At 39.3% G+C, this 23,532-nt stretch overlaps 1 protein-coding gene across 7 annotated transcripts in view; it reads left to right on the top strand.

The window, feature by feature from the left end:
* Nucleotides 1–23,464, top strand: part of malrd1 (MAM and LDL receptor class A domain containing 1) — a 64,839-nt gene extending 41,375 nt beyond the window's left edge. For 6 of the 7 annotated variants that reach the window (XM_079585821.1, XM_079585823.1, XM_079585824.1 and 3 more), the window contains 17 exons: nucleotides 92–339; nucleotides 5,255–5,540; nucleotides 5,775–6,020; nucleotides 8,662–8,819; nucleotides 9,551–9,728; nucleotides 10,873–11,001; nucleotides 11,100–11,246; nucleotides 12,464–12,621; nucleotides 12,894–13,095; nucleotides 13,182–13,460; nucleotides 13,553–13,678; nucleotides 14,616–14,682; nucleotides 20,474–20,568; nucleotides 20,682–20,775; nucleotides 20,876–20,936; nucleotides 22,907–22,990; nucleotides 23,266–23,464. In XM_079585821.1, the coding sequence (XP_079441947.1) occupies nucleotides 92–339; nucleotides 5,255–5,540; nucleotides 5,775–6,020; nucleotides 8,662–8,819; nucleotides 9,551–9,728; nucleotides 10,873–11,001; nucleotides 11,100–11,246; nucleotides 12,464–12,621; nucleotides 12,894–13,095; nucleotides 13,182–13,460; nucleotides 13,553–13,678; nucleotides 14,616–14,682; nucleotides 20,474–20,568; nucleotides 20,682–20,775; nucleotides 20,876–20,936; nucleotides 22,907–22,990; nucleotides 23,266–23,340 (2,633 nt within the window). In that variant the 3' untranslated portion in view covers nucleotides 23,341–23,464. Of the gene's footprint in view, nucleotides 1–91; nucleotides 340–5,254; nucleotides 5,541–5,774; nucleotides 6,021–8,661; nucleotides 8,820–9,550; nucleotides 9,729–10,872; nucleotides 11,002–11,099; nucleotides 11,247–12,463; nucleotides 12,622–12,893; nucleotides 13,096–13,181; nucleotides 13,461–13,552; nucleotides 13,679–14,615; nucleotides 14,683–20,473; nucleotides 20,569–20,681; nucleotides 20,776–20,875; nucleotides 20,937–22,906; nucleotides 22,991–23,265 lie in introns of those variants that run through there. The other variant, XM_079585825.1, reaches the window with a different exon arrangement.
* Nucleotides 23,465–23,532: the final 68 nt, after the last annotated feature.

Below are 23,532 nucleotides of genomic sequence, written 5' to 3' on the forward strand. Positions count from 1 at the left end.
ATGCCGAAGAAAGTCAGTCCTACAGGTTAGGAATGACATGAGGGTCATGACAATCTAGTATTAATAAAAGTATTAATGTTTTCTTTTCCAGAGGGATACAGTGGTCGCTGCAATTTTGAATTTGACCTTTGCTCATGGAGACAGAGCCTAGATGATGACTTTGATTGGTTGATAAAACCAGGAAATATGCACACTCATGGGACTGGACCATCCACTGACCACACCCTCCGTAAACCATCAGGCCACTACTTATATCTAGAAGGATCCTTCCCACAGAACACAGGAGATACTGCCAGAATCCTTGGACCTCTTTTTCATCACCGTAGCAAGGATTGCAAAGTAAGTGCTCCCTGGTGTTTTTATGTAATTATTTCACTGTAGTTAAAGATCAGTTGGTACTTGCATTACGAATTAAGAATTGCAATGGAAACAATCAACAAAGCAAAAAAGCAGTGTACAGGAATGATAGTTCTGTCTGGACCACAATCGTCAAAAATGATATTGATAACAATGATAATAATTAGCAGCATGTGGTATGGTTCCAGGGTTGCCGACTTTGGCTGGAGTGAGACTGTAAAATTTCAGTGCGTGTGCGCGGAGAAATTTTTTGGTAACCCTAATTTTATAAATGTCAGTCCTTGATTACTTAGCATAAATCCTGATGTATGCAAAAAAAAAAAAAAAAAAAAATAGAATGGAAACGCTTTTTCAAAATGTTTAATTAATTTATTGATTGCACTATAAAAAATAAAGATAGAGGTGATTAAATAACAAACATGTAAAACAACACCATCAAAACAATAAGAAATCTCAAAACAAAGGGACACATAATAGTTACTCCACCTCCTCAGAATACCTCACAAATTAGGCCTGTTGTTTGCCACAGTGGCAGTTTGGCCTGCTTCACTACTGCAGGAGGCTCGTATGTGAAGCAGGGTTCAAGCCAAGGCTATTGTCATGAGTCGTTCATGAACGATCTGTTCATTGCGTCTGTCACGTGACAAACGAACGAAAGACTCGGAAGGTAAAGTAATTATTTATGTTCCCTGTAAATTATTTTTGACTGCATTATAATGATTTCTTAATTCAGAATATTATAAAGACTGCGTAGGTGGATCTGTTTGAGGAATTTGGCTGTCAAAAGTATAACATTTAAAGTCCTATAAATTAGCGAAATGACTCGAAAAAAGATTCGTTCATTTTAATGAACGAGATCGAACAAGCAAGTCAGTAAAATTATCCGGACTTCCCATCACCCATCAAGTGACAGTCTGTTCCTGGTGTCAGTCTTGTTTAGGTCAATAACTGAAAAGGTTCGCTCAGCATCCGCATTTGAGTGTGGCAGGCTCAACACAATCTTTTGCAACCTTTGATAATTTGGGGGAAATGCCACTTGCACGATTTGCCAAAACGTAATTTGTACCATGAGCCTATTTTTATTGAGCAATTAGCTAGCCCACATAACGCACGTCAGACAACGTTTGCAACTATAGTTGAAGTCTGTACTCTCGGCACACAGACTGATTAGGCAAGGCTACGTCTGTAGTGACAAGGCACACCATTTTATTATCTGCTTACCTTGATTGTCATCCAAACTTTCAAACGCGCATCAGTGTTCTCCGACTCCGAACCTATGCTCTGAACTCTCTCTGAACTTCTCACACGCAACTGACGTCTCGGGTGCAAGGGTTTCAGCGAATCAACGATCGGAGAATACTGCAGTGAGAACGTTGTAGGCAGATATTACAGCTGTGGGCTCAGCTAAACTCCTCTCCTGTCATTAATACATGTGGTCTAGTCTCATCAACAGAAAATTAACGGATTGAGAGGGGAGAAAAATGGATTTTGGCGTGACATTTCTTGTGTGTGCGTGAGAGCGTGAGATTGATGCTGAAAGCGTGAGTGTCACGCCAGATGCGTGAGAGTTGGCAACCCTGTGGTTCTGTTCTGGGCAATAACTCCCAGCCATTCATGCAGCTTAGCATGAATAAGAGCAGGGAGAGCAGCGATAACCCCCTTAGGGTAAACAGAACAGAACTAACATAAATGTATTGCAGATAATATTGTTTAATGATTTATGTACAACATTCAAGAAAAAAATAGTCTAATTCGAAGAGGAATATCAGAAGGCCAAGTCCTGACTGGATGAGAGGAGGAGCTGGGGATGGAGGAGGGTAATTAGCTCCTGAGCAACGATAAAGCTGCTAATAATACTAAATGTACCTTATATATACTGTAGGTATGATGTGATAGGCATCGTATTCCTATAGGTAGACGTGGTTCAGCTGTGTGTCAGCTGATGTTAGCTTGACTGACGTGACCTGCCAGAACTAACGCTACGCTGGATTTGTGACACTTCCATAGACTTCCCCTTGTGACCGGTGGTTCCTTTTGTTTTTCCTTGTCCACCATTGAAAGTAGAAGGATCCATCACAATTTCTGTAATATCCCTGCCATGAACTTCAAAAATGTCCCAGAACCTTATGAAACCTCTTAAAATGTATTTGCTGATTTGACTACGATGGGGAGTCGAGCCTTCAGTTTTACAGCTCCGACTATTTGGAATACTTTACCACAAGACATACGAAATAGTCTTAGTCTCTCAATTTTTAAATCACGTCTTAAAATGTACTTTTTTAGATTAGCTTATCCTGATTGACTGTGGTAATGTTGGTGGGTACTGATTTTAGGTATTTATTGTTTATTGTGCTGTTTGTTTTATGTTTAATTTTGTATTTTATTACTGTAAGGTGTCCTTGAGTGTCCTGAAAGGCGCCAACAAATAAAATGAATTTATTTATTTTATTTATTTTATCTACCAGTCCAAAAATGCTTTACTTCTACAGTATTTTTATGCCTCACTATTGCAGACACAACTGAGAACAGAAGCAAGGCGGCATCACAGCCCTGTGCAATACAGAGGAACTATTTTTAAAAAAAAATAGTTTTATTAAGGAAGGTTTGATATATTGTTATTTTCAATTAGATCATTTGCACAATGAGGATATTTAATTCCTTAATTTTCATAATAATATTCATAACATCCCCTGCCATGTTGGATCCATAGATTTGACTGGATATAATGGGAGAAAGGATTTGTCTATGTTACAATGAAGTACATAACTCAGTCATTGGGCCAGCCGGCAGCACTCCATCATCGTGTCAAAAAAACACACACACACACACACACACACACACACACACACACACACACACACACACACACACACACACACACACACACACACACACACACACACACACACACACACACACAGAGAGACAGAAAGAGTCTGTGGGAAAGAGGAGCACCTCAGTTTGTGTGGAAAGGCAATCATGTTCCTGGATCTCCTGTAACTTGACAGACTGTTCATTCTTTTTAGAGGTGTGTATGTGCGTATGAGATAATTAGCCCATGGAGACTCGTTTTCCCATTGTCCTCCTATTCAGTTTCCATCAATCAATCACAAGAAGCAGCTGAAGAGGAGGAGTTTCTGTTTGTACTTGTCAGCCATGGTTAGACGTTTTTAGACATTGTAAATGACAATTAGGAACAGAAGTTTGTTGTTGTTGTTTTTAGATTTTGTGTTATATGCTTAGTGTAAGTAGCAAAATTTGTGTGTACTTGCATGTGAGTAGATTCATGCCACAATCAAATGTCTGATCTTGAAAGGTCAGACTCTTTCACTAATTCACCAGTCAGTTAGACACTGACAGGAGCCATTTACGCATACATACAGATGCGTATGTTTGTGCCGGTGTCCATGGCAGTGTCCGAGTCGGTGTCCGTGGCGGTGTTCATGTCCATCCCGGTTTCCATGCCAGTGTCCGTACCACTGCTCCACTGTCCTGGCATTCATAAGGCAGATTTCTTCTCTCTTGTGCGTGCATTTTTTTTATGCAGCAGCTATTTGTTTAAGTGTAAGTAGCAATAGATTTTATTTCCATTTTATAAAAATAGCAATATTTTCTTTGCAATAAGAGAAATTAGTAGTTAGATGCTATTTATACTTATAAATAATGGGAGTGTCCGTGCCGGTGTCCACGGTCCAGGTCCGCCCCTGCTCCACAGTCCAGGCCCACCCCTGCTCCAAGGTCTGGCCCACCACTTCTCAAAGTCCAGGCCCGCCATTGCCATTTGTGAGGCAGGTTTCTTTTCTCTTGCGTGCATTTTTTTTATACAGCGACTATTTGTGTAAGTGTAAGTAACAACTAGATTTTTATTTACACTGAGTGAAAATAGCAATAGATTCCATTTCCAATATATGTATACAATTAAAAAGAGCAATATTTTCTTTGGAATAAGTGTAAATAGTAGTTTGATGCTATTTATACTTATAAATAATGGGAGTGTCGGTGTCCGTGCCGGTGTCCGTGTCACCGGTGAAAAATCAATAAAAGAGAAACCTTTCAAGGCTTTCTGCCAGAGAGACACCATAGTGGCAGATATTAGCAGGTTTGCTAGTTTAGATGGTTAGAAGTGCATGATTGGTACAGCCATTGACTGAGTCTGGAATTCATATGGAAATTAGCTGAATATGTTTTTGTATTAGAACATAGTATTACATTATGACAAATTATCTAAATGACTGAAACTCTTTAAATGGAAACACTTTTTTTTTGAGTGAGTCTCTGAATCATTCACTCAACTAATTTGTTCAAAACACTGATTCATTCAGGAATGAAACACCACTACTGTGTGTTGCTTGGAGCTGTTTATGTTGACTGAGACCAAGCAATTGGGAATATTGAAGGGGCCGCAGCACTGCAGAATTTAGTTCCAACCCTGCTTCAACACCTATACCTGCAGTTTTCAAATAAGCCTTATGCCTGCTACAGACTTTGCAATTTCGGCAAAACGCTGTCTTGGTGGTCGACATAGGATCACCGATTAGGATCCATGACCACAGAAATCGACACCATTGGCTGTGTTTCATCTGGGGCGGTTCAAAAACGTACAATGTGTACCAGGCATTAAGGACTTGATTAGCTGGATCAGATTAATTTAATTAGGGTTGAAGCTAAACTTTGCAGGGCTGTGGCCCTGAGTTTTGCACCCCTGATTTAAAATGTAAGTTAGATAATATTAACCACTTCTGTGTTGATTGTTGTATAAAATATATTCCACTAGCAATCGTATTGTTGGTCGGAACATCAGCTCCGATTACTGTGACATATTTGGAACAACAGCACTCTTGCTAGTGTCATAATTTAGCTGATGTTACAATTCTTTCTTTCTTGTATGCTTTCCAAGATGGTCTTTTACGTCCACATGTCTGGTGACGGCATTGGCACTCTAAACATGTACATGTCTACTGACTCCAGTCACTCACTCTTACTCAGCCTCACTGGCAATCAAGGCAACTACTGGAGCAGACAGGAAGTGCCTCTCTCATCTTCTGACAACTTCCGCATTGTGTTTGAAGGCAAGGTGGGACTCAATACTCGAGTTCACATCTGCCTGGATGACATAATCTTCTCATCAGGCTGTATTCTTAGTAGCAGATTTGAGACAGACACTACTCCCCGATTACTCATAGGTACCTATTAAAGTTTTTATTGTATTTTTGATCAAATAAATGCAGCCTTGGTGGGCATAAGAGACTTCTTTCAAAAACGTTAAAAAAAATTCTGTCTCCAAACTTTTGAACGATAGTGTATATTGTAAGAGAAGCATTCAGTACTGGAAACATTAACATTTTGTGATGAGCAGAATAAAATAAGCATCTTTTGTTTTTATGCATTAAAATATTTATCTGTGTGTGTCTTCACAGGATCCTGTCCACCTGGTTCTTTACAATGTAACAATGCCAATTGTTACAAGCGAGAGCAGAAATGTGACTTTACTGATGACTGTGGAGATGGAACTGATGAAGTGGATTGTGGGACATCCTGCTCATTTGAACATGGGCGCTGTGGTTGGAAAAACAGCCTAGCGGACACCTTTAGTTGGGCCCTTGGAATCGGCTCCGTTCATATGATCAGACCTCCTCATGATCATACATTTAAGAATGAAAGTGGTAAGACTTTACTGTATACTGCTGCATATATGTATAAGCAAAATGCATGAATCTCACATGGAGGCCTAACCAAACTGCCACCCAAAGATATTCACACCCAGATTAGAAACATACTGTAAATAATGTGTCTACAGCTCATCTACCTGTTCAATAAAACTAAAGATAGAAAGCTAAAAATAGTGTAATTACACTATTTTGATATTTTAAAACTCAGACTTTCATAATTCACAGAATTTAATTCAGCACATAATTGCAGCACATCCTGCTCCTGCTGCTTAGATGACTGAAATAAAGAACAGAAACAGAAATGTATTTCTGTTGAAAGGTTTGCGGCTCATCTGCATTTTTCTGGTAATTGCTGGTAGCATTGAGGATTAAGATGTATTTATTTGCTTTTACTCACTGTTGTAAGCTCCCTGGGAGACATCAGTACTTTGTAAAGGTTAGGTTTCGAAGATGGGGTGATGCTTGAAATAACTGCCAGTAATTTAGCGAGAGAATTTGCTTTTGTTCTTTTGATGCACAAGTTCACCTGCCCTGCCCGTATAGCCTTAATGAATAATGGTTAATGAATTTTGCTTGGTTTCATCGGCTTGGCCCAAGTTCCTAGCTTACACCTGATAACAGTAGGTTGTTGGATAAAATAAGGAAAAGTGGAAAAGGGAAGGGGTGGGAGGGTAGAGGGATGCTGGAGGAATTGTCACTGGGGCGACTCGAAGAATGCTACGCTTGTGTTAATGACTGACAGGACCAAATGATTCGGCTCCTCCCGAACTTTCATTAAGAACATTTTTTAATACTGATACACCCAGTCTGGTGGAATGAAAATACATTTTCTAATTTCTCTTGTAAGCTGTAAAGACTTGCCAGTCTTAGACATGGTTTAGGATTTCAGAGCCCCTGTCTCTCTAATAAAGCCTCCTTTATTGATTTGGCGCCCTGCTTCACTCCATCTCAGCAAGATATCTTTATTATTCAAGTAGTTGTAAGCTTTCCATTCCTTGTATGTCCTTCCATAAGCAAGGTTTTCTAGCATCAAGAGAACTATGGAGTCCCATGATCTACAGTAAGCTTGGAAAACCATTATTGATGATGTTCAGATGTTCTTACCACATAACCCCATTTGGGAGTCCTGTTTTTTCATGCACAGTCACAGTTTCACCTTTTCCCTGTTCGAGTTCATCTGCTTGTCATTTTCAGAATTCCTAGACTTCCATTCGGTTGTATGCCAGACTAGGTTTAGTGCATCTAAAATTATATAGGTTTGCCTACATTAAAAATACTATGTCAAGGATAGTGTACTCTTTCCAGTGAGTTAAAATACTCATGCATACATGTTTTTAGGCTGATAATGACCTCAACCCCTTGTTCAGTTTTCCTAATCAATGAATGAAATGGAGTTTATACTTCAGGAGACTGAGCATGCAGAGTTTTATGAGTCTCTTAAGTTTAATTAGTTACAAGGGTGCTAAAGAGAGTTCAAGTGTGTGAAGTTTGTGCCATTAAATCTTGACACTAATGCTGGATGAAGGATTTTTTTTATGATATAAAAGCTTTCACATATTGTAGGTAGAGCAGCACAACATTATTAAAGGGATACTTCAGCATTTAGCATTAAGCTTTGTATTAATAGAAAACATGTAGTATTTAGGAATTACCATTCTTCCCTCCCTCATGTCGCCCTGAGATGAGAGATTTATGTATTTTTTTTGTCTGGAAAAAATCCTCCGATGGTGCGAAAATCGTCATTTTGCGTCATCGGAGGATTTTTTGGCCAGGAGCTAGTGCCGCATGTTTTCAACCCACCCATAGAGGGTGGGATCTCACTCACAAAATGTACAAATAGTGTCAGACATCTTTTTTTGGAAGCTAAGCTAACAGGTTCTTATTCTGTGGAGAAAACTAAATAGTAGGGGTTACCATCCTCTTTTTCCCAGACATGTCCGGCCGTCGAGATCGTCCAAAATGTCCGGGATTCGGCTTTTGCTTTCTACAGTTCCCATTCATTGTTTACATGCACACCTTTTGTTTCAATTTAACTGAATTCATTCCGATTGGTGAATCTGAATGTAGTGCTTACATGAACACTAAACAAGTGATCGGTTGATAGGAGAAAATTCCTGCTCCTTCGTGAGAGATAGCTTACGAGACCGGTGCGTCTCACAGGTGCCGCTCATCAGTAATCATGCCACCGGCCTCGCGCCGTTCTCCCGCGGCCCTCAGCCTTGTCCTGCTCGCCACAGTAAACATAATGAATGGTGACTGTAGAACGCAAAAGCCGAATTCCGGACATATTGGGCCAATTCCGGATAATCCCGGGCAGACTTGTCACGGAGACTCACGCTAAAACGTTGTCTTTTAAGTTTCGAGTCAATTAATAGCCTAGCCTAGTTGTTTAACTGCGCTCTTAGGCGTGGCTTGGGAGTGGCCTCGTAGGGCAGCGAAGGAAGTGCATTCTGGGAGTTGTTGTCTTTCATCCACATGAGCCAAAAATTTATTTTCTGGCTTTTCTCAGTCTAGAAGGCTCCAAATTAAAAAATAATTTCACATTTCTACTACATAAATGACCCAATTTAAATACACATTCATCTTTCCAGAGGTGAAGTATCCCTTTAACGTCAGTCTCTCTTTCGCTACACAGGCCACTTTGTATATCTGGCAGCCACTCCTGTGGGATTGAAGGGTGATAAAGCTCACATGAGAAGTTCTGTGTGGAAGGAGTCTAGTGCCACATGTAAACTTGCCTTCTGGTACTATATTTCTGAAAAAGCCACAGGAATCATCCGTCTCTTTATTAAGGTACTTTACTAGATCTTAGAGGTAAGAAGAGTAATGTCTGCACACTGACTTTTACAGCTCCAAAAACATTTATTTATTAATAAACAGCACACTTGAGATCTTGCCAGGTGGAGCAAACATACAGTACAACTGGAATATATCACTTAAATCATGGAATGTGTGGAGGTCTTTATACAGTAGCTCTATTTGACATAAGCTGAAATTTACGACAGCAAGTTGTCAAAACTTGAAACGTGTTCTTGCAAGATTTTTCAGTGCTGTGTTATGTGTGATTCCTAGCTGAGATAAACCATTTAGCACTTCAAGTTTATGCTATGAAACATACCTCTAGTGGGTTATGAACCTTGCGTGAATTTGTTATTATGTGCAATAGATATCAGTTGCTGTAAGAAGCTCATCCATGTCAGAATAAAGATTTAAAAATGTTAAGATTATGGGGGATAATTTATTTAAAAAAATAATGATTTGCATATAAACTGAAACATTCCATAAAAAAATATTAAAATAATTAAAATAAGTAGCCTATTGTAAATCTTGGTTTCATGGTTACTTTAACAAAACATATCTATAGATTAGAATGCTTTTTTTTTTTTTTTCCTTTTTAACTGCTTTTTACTATTTTCATATTATTATTATTATTTCAACGAATTTAGTCAACTGTGTGGATTTTTACAGTATATGGAATTGAATCAGCAAATGTTGTAAGACTTTTGCCTTCATTGTATGGACAGACAGAAAATGAGTTGAGGGAGGTGTGGACAGAGCGGCAGATGCACAGGGAATGGAGAAGAGCGGAAGTGTCTCTGAGGAACCTGAGGAACTTTATTCTCATATTTGAAGTTGTACGAACACAAGATGTGAGTGGTGGAGCGGCTCTGGACGACCTGCAATTCATTGACTGTGCGCCATGTAAGTTTTTTTTTTTTTTTTCATGCAAGTCAATTTAATTTTATTGTCCAACCCGAGAAAATTTGAATTGTTAAATAGCTTTGAGCAAGCTGAAATTTTATATCTGACTAGCTAAGCTTGCAGACATGTTCTACGGACTGGCCCATAGCAAACAAGTGAAAGCTGCAGGCGAGTTTGAGATGCTACAATGCCTCCAGTTCTCATCTTCACATTTGTTTCCCATGAGTCACTTTTGCTGCACGTTTATGCATAAGCGTGCAACCCGCACAGGGCTCTAAGGGTTGTCCTTAGCACTGCCTGATGGAAAGCAGTACCACCATTTAATTGGATAAGAATTGATTTGCTAATTCTGACAAGCAATCAGGGAACGACATGAAAGTCGGAATAAGTTCCTTTTTGCTGTTTCAGGCTTGACATTGAAATTGTCAGATTTAATCTGCATAGTGACACTTCTGAATCATAGTAATTACACTTGAGCTAGTGGATCTTTTAGTGAAAAAGTGAGTAAAGGAGAGATATCAAACCCAATCAACCTGTGTCCAGGCTTCTTTTTAAATTTAGTTGAATGTTAGTGGACTGAAGCATAATGAATTGTTTTTTAAACAAATTTTCTAAGCTGTTTTTCTAAGAAACATGACCCTTTTGCTTTTGTGGTTTCTCTGGGCCTTCACTAAATTCCACCATGTTTCTTTTTTTTTAAATGTACATCAATTCAACTAAACTACACTTACTCGCAGCTGTATGTAATGTTATAAGCTAAAACTATAACAGTATAAATAAATTAGCTCTATCAAAGTGTGAAGAGGAGCAGAGCAATAAAATAAATTTTGAACAAGCAATTTCTTTGTGAGAATGTACTTTGGAAGGAATTCCTAGATGGCTTTTCACCCCATGGAATTACTGTCATTTTATGTTTAAATAATTTTAAGGATATTCTTGCTAAAAAGCTCTTGATGGATGATGATTTATTGCTATTTTGAACTTGTTGAATACGGTCATACTTGCGCATCATTTGGATTTCACATATTTTCATTGTTAGATGTCTTATATGCTTTAATTTTTGTTATTAGATGACCTTTTATTTCTTTTTTTAAATTGCACTGTTTTGGATCAGTGAGACTGAAATAATTTCCTTGTGTTTCAGGGCCTGTTCATCCTGGGGCATGCCCCACTGTCACAGATTTTGTGTGTAATAATGGGGACTGTATTGAGTATCATTTGGAGTGTGATGGTAAAGCTGACTGTTCGGATGAGTCCGATGAGTTAGACTGCAGTAAGTACATTAAGTACGGTACCTTAAAATTCTTGTCTATTTATTAACACTGTCTCTTGTATGGAGCTAACATTTCAACTCTTCATTTGTTCTGTTAGTGATTGCTCCAGGAGCTTGTAATTTTGACAATCCTGGTGGCCATTGGGAGGAGACATGTCAGCTGTCTCAGGATTCTCACGATGACTTTGACTGGGACATAGGCTATGCCAGAATGCATAATGGGACAGGACCATCAGCTGACCCCAGTTAGTATAACCTAAACTTTACAGTGCCCTTAAATCAGCTGGATAATATAAACTATTCAACACATACATATCACCCATGAGTAACACAATTAAAGCTTTATTTTGCTTTAAATTATTTAAATAAAAAAAAACTAGAATTTTCCATGAAACAAAATTGAAGCCAGCCGTCTGAATCATGTAATGAAATGTTGCATGATTTAAAAACCAAAGGGTTGGAGCTCAGAAATATCCATCACCAAAAGCCATTTTCCAGCTACTTTATCAGTGAGTGTAATTGAGTTCTGGATTTCTGCCCCTCATATACTCATGCCCTGTTCTGCTGAAAGATCAGTGTCTCTCGGTGAAAGTGTTAAGTGTACATTATTTTAATTGTGAAAATGAGTTTGCCCTCTAAAAGGTGATAGATTTACTGAACTTACTATTGATTTTTCATTCCAGACAAAGAGTGTTTCTCTGAGTAAAATGGTGGAGTCGTGCAGTGAAATCTAATGTTTGCTGTTACTGTCTCAATCATAATACTATAATATAATCTTCTTTTTGACAAGATAATAAATTGTTTCTAATATTTGTAGAGGTGTAGTGGTGTAAAAGTCTTAAAGTCATCATTTGTAATCTATCTCAGAACTTGATCTTCTGGTAAAAAGATAGTTCTTTCTGGTGACGTGTGCTGGACTTCTCCCATCAATGAATCCGCTAAACCCAGTCTTTTCTTACACATGACTGCAAGCTCACATCCAGATCTTTCTCCTAAATTTCAAAATCCAATCAACAACCAATGGATAGAACTAAATAAACCCCACCAGAACAAATCATCTGTCACTACTTGCGTTTCATCGCGACTTTAATGTGCAGTAGAGTTATTATGAGACTCAGTTATGAAAACTGTATTTAGAAGTGTAATATATAATCAGTGTCATCCTGTTTTTATGTGATAACAAGCTAACAGGACAAGCAAAGACACACAAATGTGTCTCAATAAACCTAAAAAATAACTACGTTGCTTACCAAAAAAAAAGAGTTTCATAAGTCATGGTAATTGTTCACATATAGTCTAGAACATTTATTATAAATTCATTTATGTAACATTTAAGTATAAAAACTTAACATATCTGCTGTGTTTTGCTTTGATTCATTTACATATTAAAGCTATTCTAGCATGCATCCTTAATAAAGTAATTATTTAATGCTGTGAAGACAACATTGGTTTACTCTTTCAGATGGAGGAGGGGGGTACCTGTTTGTGAACTCCAGTGCCCAGACAGAAGGAGACATTGCTAGCTTAATAACCCAGCTGGCGTTTCCTGCCAGTGTCGGTATATGTCATCTGCGCTTTTGGTTCCACATGTATGGCTCACATCACATGGGTACGCTGAAGGTGAGAGAATTAATGGAAAGTAAAAAAAAACAGTTCAGAAGAAAGAATTGAATGTATCCTTGCTGAGTATAAAATATTATATGCATATAAATGTATATTCACCTCTTCCTTTTGCATTATATGGCAGTATTTCACTTGCAAAGGTTTAGGAGCACTGTGCAGGAGTTTAATGAATTCCCTTCCACTGCTTTCATTTTATATTGAAAACTGAGCTTTAAAGAAAACACTGAGCTTTGAAGGCTGTGTTATGAATTCTGGGTACTTTATTGCAGGTGTATACCGTGGGCCACAGTGGAACACCCTTACTAATGTGGGCAACCTGTGGAAACCATGGAGACCGCTGGCAGTATGCTAATGTGATCTTATCAAATGCATCACCATTCAGAGTAAGTATTCAGGCAGAAGTGGGAGCTGACCAGTGGACTGACATTGCTGTGGATTACTTCTCTTTCACTAGGCAATGTCTTGTTGGAGGTACAGAACTGCTGATTGGTTTTTATTCTCAGCTCTTCCAAAATTAAAAAAACTGGGTTTACCATTTTGTTTATGTGTATGTTCAGGTCCAGTGACCCCTATCCCACAAACATGCCACATGGAGCACTTCCAGTGTTTGTATCTGTTCGAGTGTATACCACTGAGTTGGCACTGTGATGGTGAGGTGGACTGTCTTGACCACTCGGATGAGGAGATGTGTGTGAGCGTGGCTCCTGGCACTACGCCACCTCAAACAGGGTGTGAGACAGGAGAATACCGCTGCATGAACAACACCTGTATTCCTGCACTACTGCGCTGCGATTCTGTTTTAGATTGCCCAAATGGAGAAGATGAATATGGATGCCGTAAGACCCAAGCACAAATCTGTTTAAAATACATTGTAGTACATCATAGCTGTAATACAAACAGATTAAATTATCTCTCTGTGTCTCTGTAGCGGTTAAGATATGTGAAGAAGGAGAACTAGTGTGTGAGGCGACTGCAGAGTGTATAGCGTATCAGAGTCGATGCAACAATATTGTTGACTGCCATCCTTTTAACTCTGATGAGTCCAGCTGCTATGGTAACACAAACACATTAATTAATCTAACTTTTGCATTTAAAGGGGTCATATCATTCATTTATTTTTTTTTAATCAGTTAATGTTTATTATATTTTTTGCACTCAATATAGTTTTGCTGCTATACTTTAAGGCATTATAAGTTATCATTAGTTTTTCTGGTGATCTGTTGGAAATATAAATTTGCAGAAAGTGTAGAAAGAATAGCATTTATTTGAAATGTAAATCTCTTGTAACATCTTCACTGTCCTTCTTGATCAATTGAATGTATCCTTGCTGAAAAAAAGTATACATTTTTGTTTCAAATCAAAAGTCTTACTGACCCCAAACTTTTTGACCGATCATGTATGTGATTTTGTTTTTTAGGAAGTATATTTATGGCATTTCATTATAATAGAGTTTTCATAATCATCTGGGTGGAAAAATGATTGTGGTATGAAGTCACAAAGCATTGTTTATCAGACATTGTATGAAAAGATGGAAAGAAAAATATCAGTAGTTGCTTAATTCCCTAAATGAAGGGTCAAATTTATTGCTTAAAAATTTATGAACAACATAAAAGCCCATCATATTAAAGTGACTTTTTAGGAGTTACATAATTTATTACTTCTCATTAAGTGGACACTTTCTTCTGGGGACTATCCCTGCAATCATCTGATTAAAGGAGCTGTGGCCCAGGAGCACCGTGGGGGTGAAGTGCCTCGGTCAAGGACACATCATTAATGGAGACTCTCTGTAACTCTCTTGTTAAGGGTTGCCCCCAACTGTGTTGGAACCTGCACCCTTACGCTCCCAGCCCATAACTTAAACCACAATGTAATCACCCCAGATCTGCATTAATTAATAGTGTGAAATTAGGTCTTTATAGGATTTTTTTTTTCAGTATGAAGATTTTTTTATCATAAGTCAACATTATATGTGGATGTGTTTTATTTTTCAGAGTGTCCCTTTGGGTACTGTCTCAATGGAGGGAGATGTGCAGTAAAGGAGAATGGACCAGTGTGCATGTGAGTTCCTCTGTGTGATTGTGTCGTGATGCATGTGTAAAAATCAGTCCAATGGTGTAATGGAACGTCATAGGCAGGGGACATCATCAACCAGGAAACTATAAAGCATACATGGATGCTCTCTATGTGAATCTTTTGTCCCATTGGTATTTGTTTGTATCAGAAACAGCATTTCTCTCTATTACTCAGGAGTTATTTCATCTTTGTAAGCGTGCCCTTGAGGGGTCTGATTGTGAGCATTGTAAATGTCTATCTTTGAGATCGCTCCGCTCCCGCTGGGCGCTCTTTGAGGAGGGCGCTTCGGCATCCGTTCCTCGTTGTTCTTTTTCGACCTCTGAACCGAGGTGTCGAAGACAGGTGGAAGAGACCTGTATCTTATCGTGTTTTCAGCCCACAGACCTCCCATTACTCAAACATCATGCGGCTGAAACACTATGGCTATGGGGGATGTCCAGGGCTGAAACTTGCGAGCTAACTCTCCCCTGGCTCAAAATCGTCCCTTAAATCCCAGACGAACCAAGCCATTAAGAGCTACTTCAGCGCTGGTAGGTAAGGCGTATTCGGCCACACGTTGTCAATGCTGCAGACATACCAGGCTGCCCTGCCCGGGCCACCAAGGAGACGGCCAATTTAGTCGGACGCACTATGGCAGCCCTGGTGGCCATGGAGAAACACCTGTGAATAAATCTTTCAGGAATAAAATAAAAATATATATAAGTTTTCTTCGGAACGCCCCGCTTTCCCCTCCTGGCCTCTTTGGCGATGCTGTCACCTCAGTCGTTAAGAGGTTTCAGGAGTCAAAGAAACATGCGGCGGGGTTCCAGATGTTTATTTCTCTCCGCCCTCGCGTCTCTGAGGCTGCTGGGCGTCTACAAGCTGCTCTCATCGAGCGCAGCAAAAGCAGAGTGTTGCCCCCCGCAAAAACACTGGGGGTCGGGACGTCGCTTGCAGCCGAAGCCTACGAAGAATAAATCGGATCTGAGGACCGTTATTATCTCTAAGAAGACTTCAGCGAAGAAGTCTCCTAAGAGTAGTCCCCTCAGGGGTAGTGGTCAACACCTCATTATACGGTGCCCATTTCCTCTCTGTGCCCTCAGGGGGCTGGTCTGCCAACCTCGCCACCTTGTGTGCTTCGGTGTGCAGCGGTTTCCAGTGATCCTCTGAGGAAGTTCGCAGATAAGTAAGATTGGCCATTTCCTGCAGGTTCGTTGCTTCAGGGCTGTTCAAGTAACAACAGAGGCCAGTCTTGAGAGACTGGTTCCTTTAGTAGAATTTCTGGCAGCATGGAAACTACTGCCGAATATATCTCAATGGGTCCTGCTGACGGTAGAAAAGGGTTGCAGAATTCAGTTCTAGTCTCGCCCGTCCAGGTTCAAAAGGGTTCTACCCACAGTGGTAGACGCCGAGCAGGCTTTTGTCATGGAGCAAGAAGTAACGGCTCTGCTGGACAAGGGCACCAAAGAGCATGTTCCTCCTCCCAGCAGAGAATCCGGGTTTTACAGCCAGTACTTTATAGTTCCAAAAAAGGATGGGAGGTTGTGTCCTATCTTAGATCTGCACCATCTAAATCGTTCTGTAAAGAAGCTCAAATTCAAGATGCTCACTTTAAAGCAAATCGTGTCACAAATCAGGTCCGAGGACTGGTTTGTCACGATAGATGTCAAGGACAAATACTTCCACGTCTCCATCCTTCCACAACACAGGAAGTTTCTGAGGTTCGCTTTCGGGGGCGAAGCATACCAATATCAAGTTCTTCCTTTTTGGCCTAGCTTTAATCACCCCGCACTTTCACGAAATGCGTGGATACAGCTCTGGCTCCTCTGTGACTCCAGGGCATTCGCGTGTTGAATTACAGCACGACTACCTAGTTACCTAGTTATTCAACTATTGAATAGTTGATTCTAGCTCAGTCAGATCACATGGAAGTTCAGCATCGCCCATAAGAGGAAGTTGGGGTTAAGGCTCAACGTCAAGAAAAGTGTGCTTCTTCCAGCTCAGAGAACCACTTTTCTAGACGTGGTTTGGGATTCGACGATGATGCAGGCACGTCTCTCTCCCACTCCTATCACTTTGATTCTCTCAGCTTCAAATAGTTTCAAGGACTGTTGGGTCTCATGGCAGCTGCGTCCAACATGATACCTTTTGGCTTGCTGTACATGAGGCCTCTGCAGTGATGGCTCAAAACCAAGGGGTTCTCCCTGAGGGGGAACCAGCTTCGCATGTTCAAGGTCATGCGGCTATGTCTACGTGCCTTGGTTATGTGGAAAAATCCTTGGTTTCTTTCCCAAGGCCCTGTGTCGGGGGCTTCTTGTCGTCGGGTAACGCTAACAATGGATCAGTGTTGTAGTCGAGTCACCAACTGTCGTGTCCGAGTCAAATCTTGAGTCCCCAGTGTTCGAGTCCAAGTCCGAGTCACCAAAGAAGAGTCCGAGTCGGGTCACCATTACCTGAGTTCGAGTCGAGTCTCGAGTCCCCAGTGTTCGAGTCCGAGTCACCAAAGAAGAGTCTGAGTCGAGTCACCATTACCTGAGTTCAAATAATTACCAATTAGTTGTGGCACGATTATATTTATTTAATTGTTTAAATACAACATTTAACATACAACATATTGATGTAAATGGTAAACAACAAAAACATAATATTTTCTGACTAGTTTACTAGTTTTCTTTTTAATAATACACCATAATTTCACCCAAACTGAATAATTAAAAATAAGTTTAATGGGTACATTTTCTATAAATATGTTTGAAGTCTTCATTTTCTTTTCTGACATACTCCAGATCTTGTTACAACACACTAGACATGCAAATTCTGTGCATTTTGGTGTGAAATCATGTTTGTTTTGTTCATCAAAAGTGTACTTTCACTTTAATTGAGTGTGAGCAGCGCAGCAAAAATAGACTCTGAGTTGGCGCCGAAACACTCGCTTCATTTCTGCTCACGCGACGCTCCTGCTTGACGCTCACGCCTTGCTCCTTCACCCGGTGTGAATGCACTCATTGATTAACATGCACTCTGAAAAAAATACGCGCTGCTCACGCGCCGCAGACGCTTGCCGTGTGAAACGGCCATAAAAGAGCGAGAATGCAGCGTAAGTGAGTGACGTCAGTGAGTGTTGTTAAGCAATAGTCCAGGCAACTCAACTGATTTTGTATCCTCCATATGTCCCGAGTAAGGGCAAAAAAAGCCCCGAAGAATCCCATTTGGGGAAAGTTCTGAAAAAGACCCAAATATATCCTATTTATACGCCTATTCATTATATGTCTCACATGAATAGGGTAAAAAAAATGTACCTTTAGATATCACCATGAAAATTACTGAGTTGATTACTTATATCAAGACAAACAAAAAAATTATTACAAGTTTTTTTTTAATTGTTTGTTAATATGGACAAACAGTGCATAATCTAATTACAGATGTGCTAATTTGCATAAATACCACAACAGATCTAAACAGCCAGGAGAAAATGTATTGTTGAATCTTGTTGACATATAACAGTAAAAGACTAAATGTTAAGGTCTGAATGGAACCCATTTAGGCTACCCATGAGCATAAATACATAGAGGCAGGAAGAAGTAGGCCTACTTTAAAACAGCCTTTATTAAATATTATTGCAGAGATGGGGTTTGGGGCTGGGTCCGTGTGACTGAAAATTTTCTTACCTGAGGGAGAGCTTAGTGACAGTTGAAAGTTGACAGTTGAGTGGACCTTAAATTAATGACTGACTGAATCTCTGAATGTTTTAAAAACGCTGTACCCAATGTTTAGATCTGTTGTGTATTTATGCAAATTAGCACATCTGTAATTAGATTATGCACTGTTTGTCCATATTAACAAACAATTAAAAAAACTTGTAATACATTTTTTGTTTGTCTTGATATAAGTAATCAACTCAGTAATTTTCATGGTGATATCTAAAGGTTAAATTTTTTACCCTTTTCATGTGAGAAAAATCACACTCTAAAAAATGCTGGGTTGTTTCAACCCAATTTTGGGTAAAATATGGACAAACCCAGCCGTTGGGTTAAATTTTTACATTACATTTTTAACCCAACATTTGGGTTTGTCCATATTTTACCCAAAATTGGGTTTAAACAACCCAGCATTTTTTAGAGTGCATGAATAGGCGTATGAATAGGATATATTTGGGTCTTTTTCTGAAATTTCCCCTAATGGGATTCTTCTGGGCTTTTTTTTCCCTTACTCAGGACATATGGAGGATACAAAATCAGTTGAGTTTGATTCTGTTGCAATTTGTTCACCCTTTTTTTCCTAAAACGCCTGGACTACAAGGAGAGCGAGCGGTAGCATATGTGTGGCTGTGAGGGAAAAAAGAGATCCCGGCCGGTCTTGGAGCCCGAAACGGGATAAGTGTAACATCTTATATCAAATTTTATAACCTATTTAGTCAGAAACTTCATCCAATGTCATTTGTAAGCCCGTCTATATTGGTCCAATGAGGGTTTCCAAAGATACGGGGAAGGTTTCTCGCGTGTTCCGTCTTTTCTCATGGCAAAGTATTTTGGGTTAAATGCAATATATTTCTCATATGTATTTAGTCATTATTTCATCTGACTCCATAAATGAAAAGGTTTTAATATAGGTTTGTTATGGAGGCCAAATATATTATGATTTTTTTGGACTACAGAAAGTGTTTGCTAAACGTCTTTGTAATTGTGGTTTAAAAAGACCTAAAATCTCCTTTCAGTTTTACCTGGGGGAAAGAAATCCCCACCTTCACCTGTCGGTCATGGTCAGGTTGATGACAAGACCCTGTTGGAGATCTTTCATTGAATTATTCATGCTGTTCTACTGTGCAAGCCGAATATCACATTGAAATGTGAGCGAGTTATACAAAGAGTATCAGCACCCTGGCCCTCAGTTTAAACATGTACTTTTCAGTGGACTGCCAAAGCATGCTTTCTGTAATTACTGTTCTCCTTGTGCCAAGAAACACAATTTTTTTCTACGTTTGAATCAACCCCCTTAAGCCTCAAATGTTTTCTCTCTCCTTGTCTTTCTTTTTGAAATGGTGTATGTCATCGCTAATAAATTACGAGGATTACTTAAGTTGCTTGTTCACAGACACTAGTGTATCTGTGTGCATGAGGTTGATTTCAAAATAGCTTAAGGACTATTCCTTATGTGAAAAGATCTTCCCCACAGGCAAGAAAAGGAAATGAAAACACAGGGAGAAATTAAAAGAAAGGAAGGGACAAAAAGAGAATGTGTGTCTTTTTCTCATTTCAGGAGCCATGGGAAGGCTGTTGCTGATATTAAGCTCATGTGGATGTCTCCAAGCAAATTTTCATGCAGTTATTTATTTCTTTTTCTTTTGGAAAAATCTCTGCCATTCTGTGTGTGTGTGTGTGTGTGTGTGTGTGTGTGTGTGTGTGTGTGTGTGTGTGTGTGTGTGTGTGTGTGTGTGTGTGGCTTGGTTTATTATGCATTGTGGGAACCGAATGTCCCCACAAGGATATTAAAACCTGAGATTCACCTCCATTGTGGGGACCAGCCAGCATGAGGGGAATGGGTTAATAAACATACTAAATTATATATTTTTGAAAATGTAAAAATGCAGAATGTCTCCTGTGATGGGTAGGTTTAGGGATAGGGGCAGTGTAAGGGGATAGAATATACAGTTTGTACAGTATAAAAACCATTACGCCTATGGAATGTCCCCACAAGGATAGAAATGAAAAACTGTGTGTGTGTGTGTGTGTGTGTGTGTGTGTGTGTGTGTGTGTGTGTGTGTGTGTAATAATTATTATGTGTTTCTGTCTTTCTCTAGTTGTCCATCACAGTGGACTGGGAATCGTTGCCAAGAAAAATCATTTACTCCCACAACATCTGTGATACCGGAGAGTAAACTACGTAATTGGATGTGTGAGTATGCTTATGCAGTCATTTGAATATAAATGTACATTGTTCCCATACAGATAATCAACTAATATATATATATACACACACAATAATATGTGTCATTTTGAACTCTGCAGCTGTCAGTGTCGGACTAAGTGTAACTGTGATCCTGGTAGTCATTGCAACTGGAGTCATTTTGTTCTGGTTATTTCAAAAGAGACATTCACAAAAGTAAGTCAATTCACATTAAGATTATATATACTAACTATATAATAACTCTATATAATTAGAAAGTGTGTTGGTATTGACTGCTTTTTTCTTGACTGAAAAGAGACTCCGGTCTTATTGCTAATGAAGAGTTGGATAGCTCAACCTTTGACTTGCTGAAAAAGGTCAGTCATCTACCTTAATATTTAAATTTCATGATCAAATGAGTTGATTTCTCTGACAGCTTATATTATGCAATTGTGTGTTTGTTTATTAATAGAGATCTTAATTTTCACTGCCTTGTTTTATATGTTGGATTTATCTCCTTACATTCCCTAGACACTCTTTTTCCATTTTCTTTTCTTTTTTCCACTTACTGCATGTTTTCCACTTTGGAGCGAACGGTGTTATTCAGTCATTTGAACCGCTCTGTAGGTGTGAGAGAGTTCTGTCACACTGTTGATGGGAAATATTGACCCGCAAGCCTGAGTTTGTGTGTTTGTGTTGGTGTGAGCATGTGTGCATTTAACACTCAGTGCTAAACTCGCTGTGTTCCGCATGCGACATGCAGTAATTTTCACTCTCCTGTGCAGTGAGGGGCAGTTTTCAGTGAGGCCTGGCATATTTTAATGGCTAACTGAGATTTCTCCACATTTTGCTCAGTTATGCATTAATGTCAATGGGCTGCTTCAGAAATGTAATTCAATGGGAGCCCTAGTGTTTGGTTTTGTCATTCTAGTCACTTATTACACTAATGTAATGTAATTGGAATTTATTTTGCTTGAAATTATACTGTGAACTTTGAAGACGCTATAATACTAATTAAACTATTTATGTTTTACTTATAACTGAGATTTTATTAAAGGGGTCATATGACAGTTCTAAAAATAACATTTTGTGTATTTGGTTCAATGCAATGTATTTACACGGATTTAGGTTAAAAAAATATATATTTTACACATACCGTACATTATTGTTGCTCCTCTATGCCCTGCCTTATTGAAACATGTCGATTTTTACAAAGTTCATCGTTCTGAAAAGTGCAGCGTGCTCTGATTGGCCAGCGATCATAATTGGCCCGAATACCTTAAGCGTGGGACGGAAATGTCACGCCCCTTACCATATTTTGAACATCAGCTCCAGCAATAGCAAAGCAATGATGACAGGTGATAATGTCAATTCGAACCCGAATCTGATCCGGAAAATGCAGATGGCCAAGCTGATTGATCAACTTTGCCAGCGCGACTGGACCAGAACTTATCAGATTATAATAATCTGATATTATAGTAAACATACTTACTGTCTGTGTCTGTGAGTCAGAAGCGCCAGACTGTACTTGCAAAGATGTATTGCCCCACTTTTTAGAATCAGCCTTTGTGCACAGCTGGCCTTGTACTGGCAACACTCCTCCGAAAAATGCGCAGCACACAGTCAAATATTTTGTACTGTTGTACTGTTCTTTCGCAACGAAAAACACAGTGTCTCCACAACATGGCAGCGCCTGCGGCAATGATAATACAGCGAGAATAAAGATTACACTTTATTTCGATAGTCCACTTTAGACATTCTACTAACTAGAAGTAACTTTTCAACTACATGTCAACTAACTGTCATTAGAGTATTAGTAGGCTGTCAGTAGACTGTTAGGTTATGGTTAGGTGTTAGGGTTCGGGTTAGTAGAATAAGTTGACTTGTAGTTGCCAAATTACTTATAGTCAGTAGAATGTCTGTTGGGGGACCAACAAAATAAAGTGTTAGCAGATATTAAGCAGACGGTCTAATGACGGATAGTTGACACGTAGTTGCAAAGTTACTTATAGTTAGTAGAATGTCTAAAGTGGACTATCAAAATAAAGTGTTACCAGGATAAAAGTTACGCCGCCTTTCTTTGCGTATACTGTACATTTGGGCGGTGTTATGAAACTCTGCCCCCACACACTGACGTAGATTTGTGGGGGCGTGTTTGAATGAAGCGTTTTAGGAAGGCGTGGCTGAGCCTTAACTTTTACAAAGAAAATCTCTTTGTGTTTGAGACTTTTGTAACTCTGCAGATCTTATACATGCACAAACAGCTACATAACACACTAAAGAAAAAGGAAAACAAGAAATCGCATTATATGACCCCTTTAAGTTAACTTGCTAATTCTTGTTCCAGCTGCCCTCCCTTGACATTAGACCAAGGTGGCCTGTACATCCTCAACTAAACATCAGCGTTTATCCATGGAAAGATGATCCAAAGGTATGAAACTCCAGTTGTCATAATTAAAATAGGTTTAACTCCAAAAACATTTTAACTTTTAAAAGACATACCGATGATGTACCTCAGCTGTTCCTCAGCTGCTTAAGTAATTCATAAAAATAAGGTACTAGAGAAGAGAAGGCAGCTGAGGAAAAATGTATATCTTAATGCCACATCATGATGCAATTGCTGGCTCTGTGTAAATGTACTAGAAGTATAATCAGTGCTTTTAATTTGTACATCTGGGCCTGTCTTTGCTTGTGTGTGCTATTCAGGTCTCCAGCTCAAAGGAAAGCAAGCTCTCTTTCTCCAACCCACTCTACAAGTGCCCAAACAGTTCTGAAGCTTGATGAAAACAGACACGCAAACACTGGCCGTCATGTCCCTATAGATTTAAAGTGCTTTCCACTTCATTTGAGCCTCCCTGACAACATGACTGTACTTGCTTGGTTTAGAGTTTGTTTTTGTTTTTTTGTTTTTTTTTACACAAACTCATGGGAGGAAAAGTGCAAACACAAACAAGTTCCAATTCCAATTAAGCA

The sequence above is a fragment of the Phoxinus phoxinus genome (assembly GCF_949152265.1).
Source record: "Phoxinus phoxinus genome assembly, chromosome: 2".
In the NCBI taxonomy this organism is placed as follows: domain Eukaryota; kingdom Metazoa; phylum Chordata; class Actinopteri; order Cypriniformes; family Leuciscidae; genus Phoxinus; species Phoxinus phoxinus.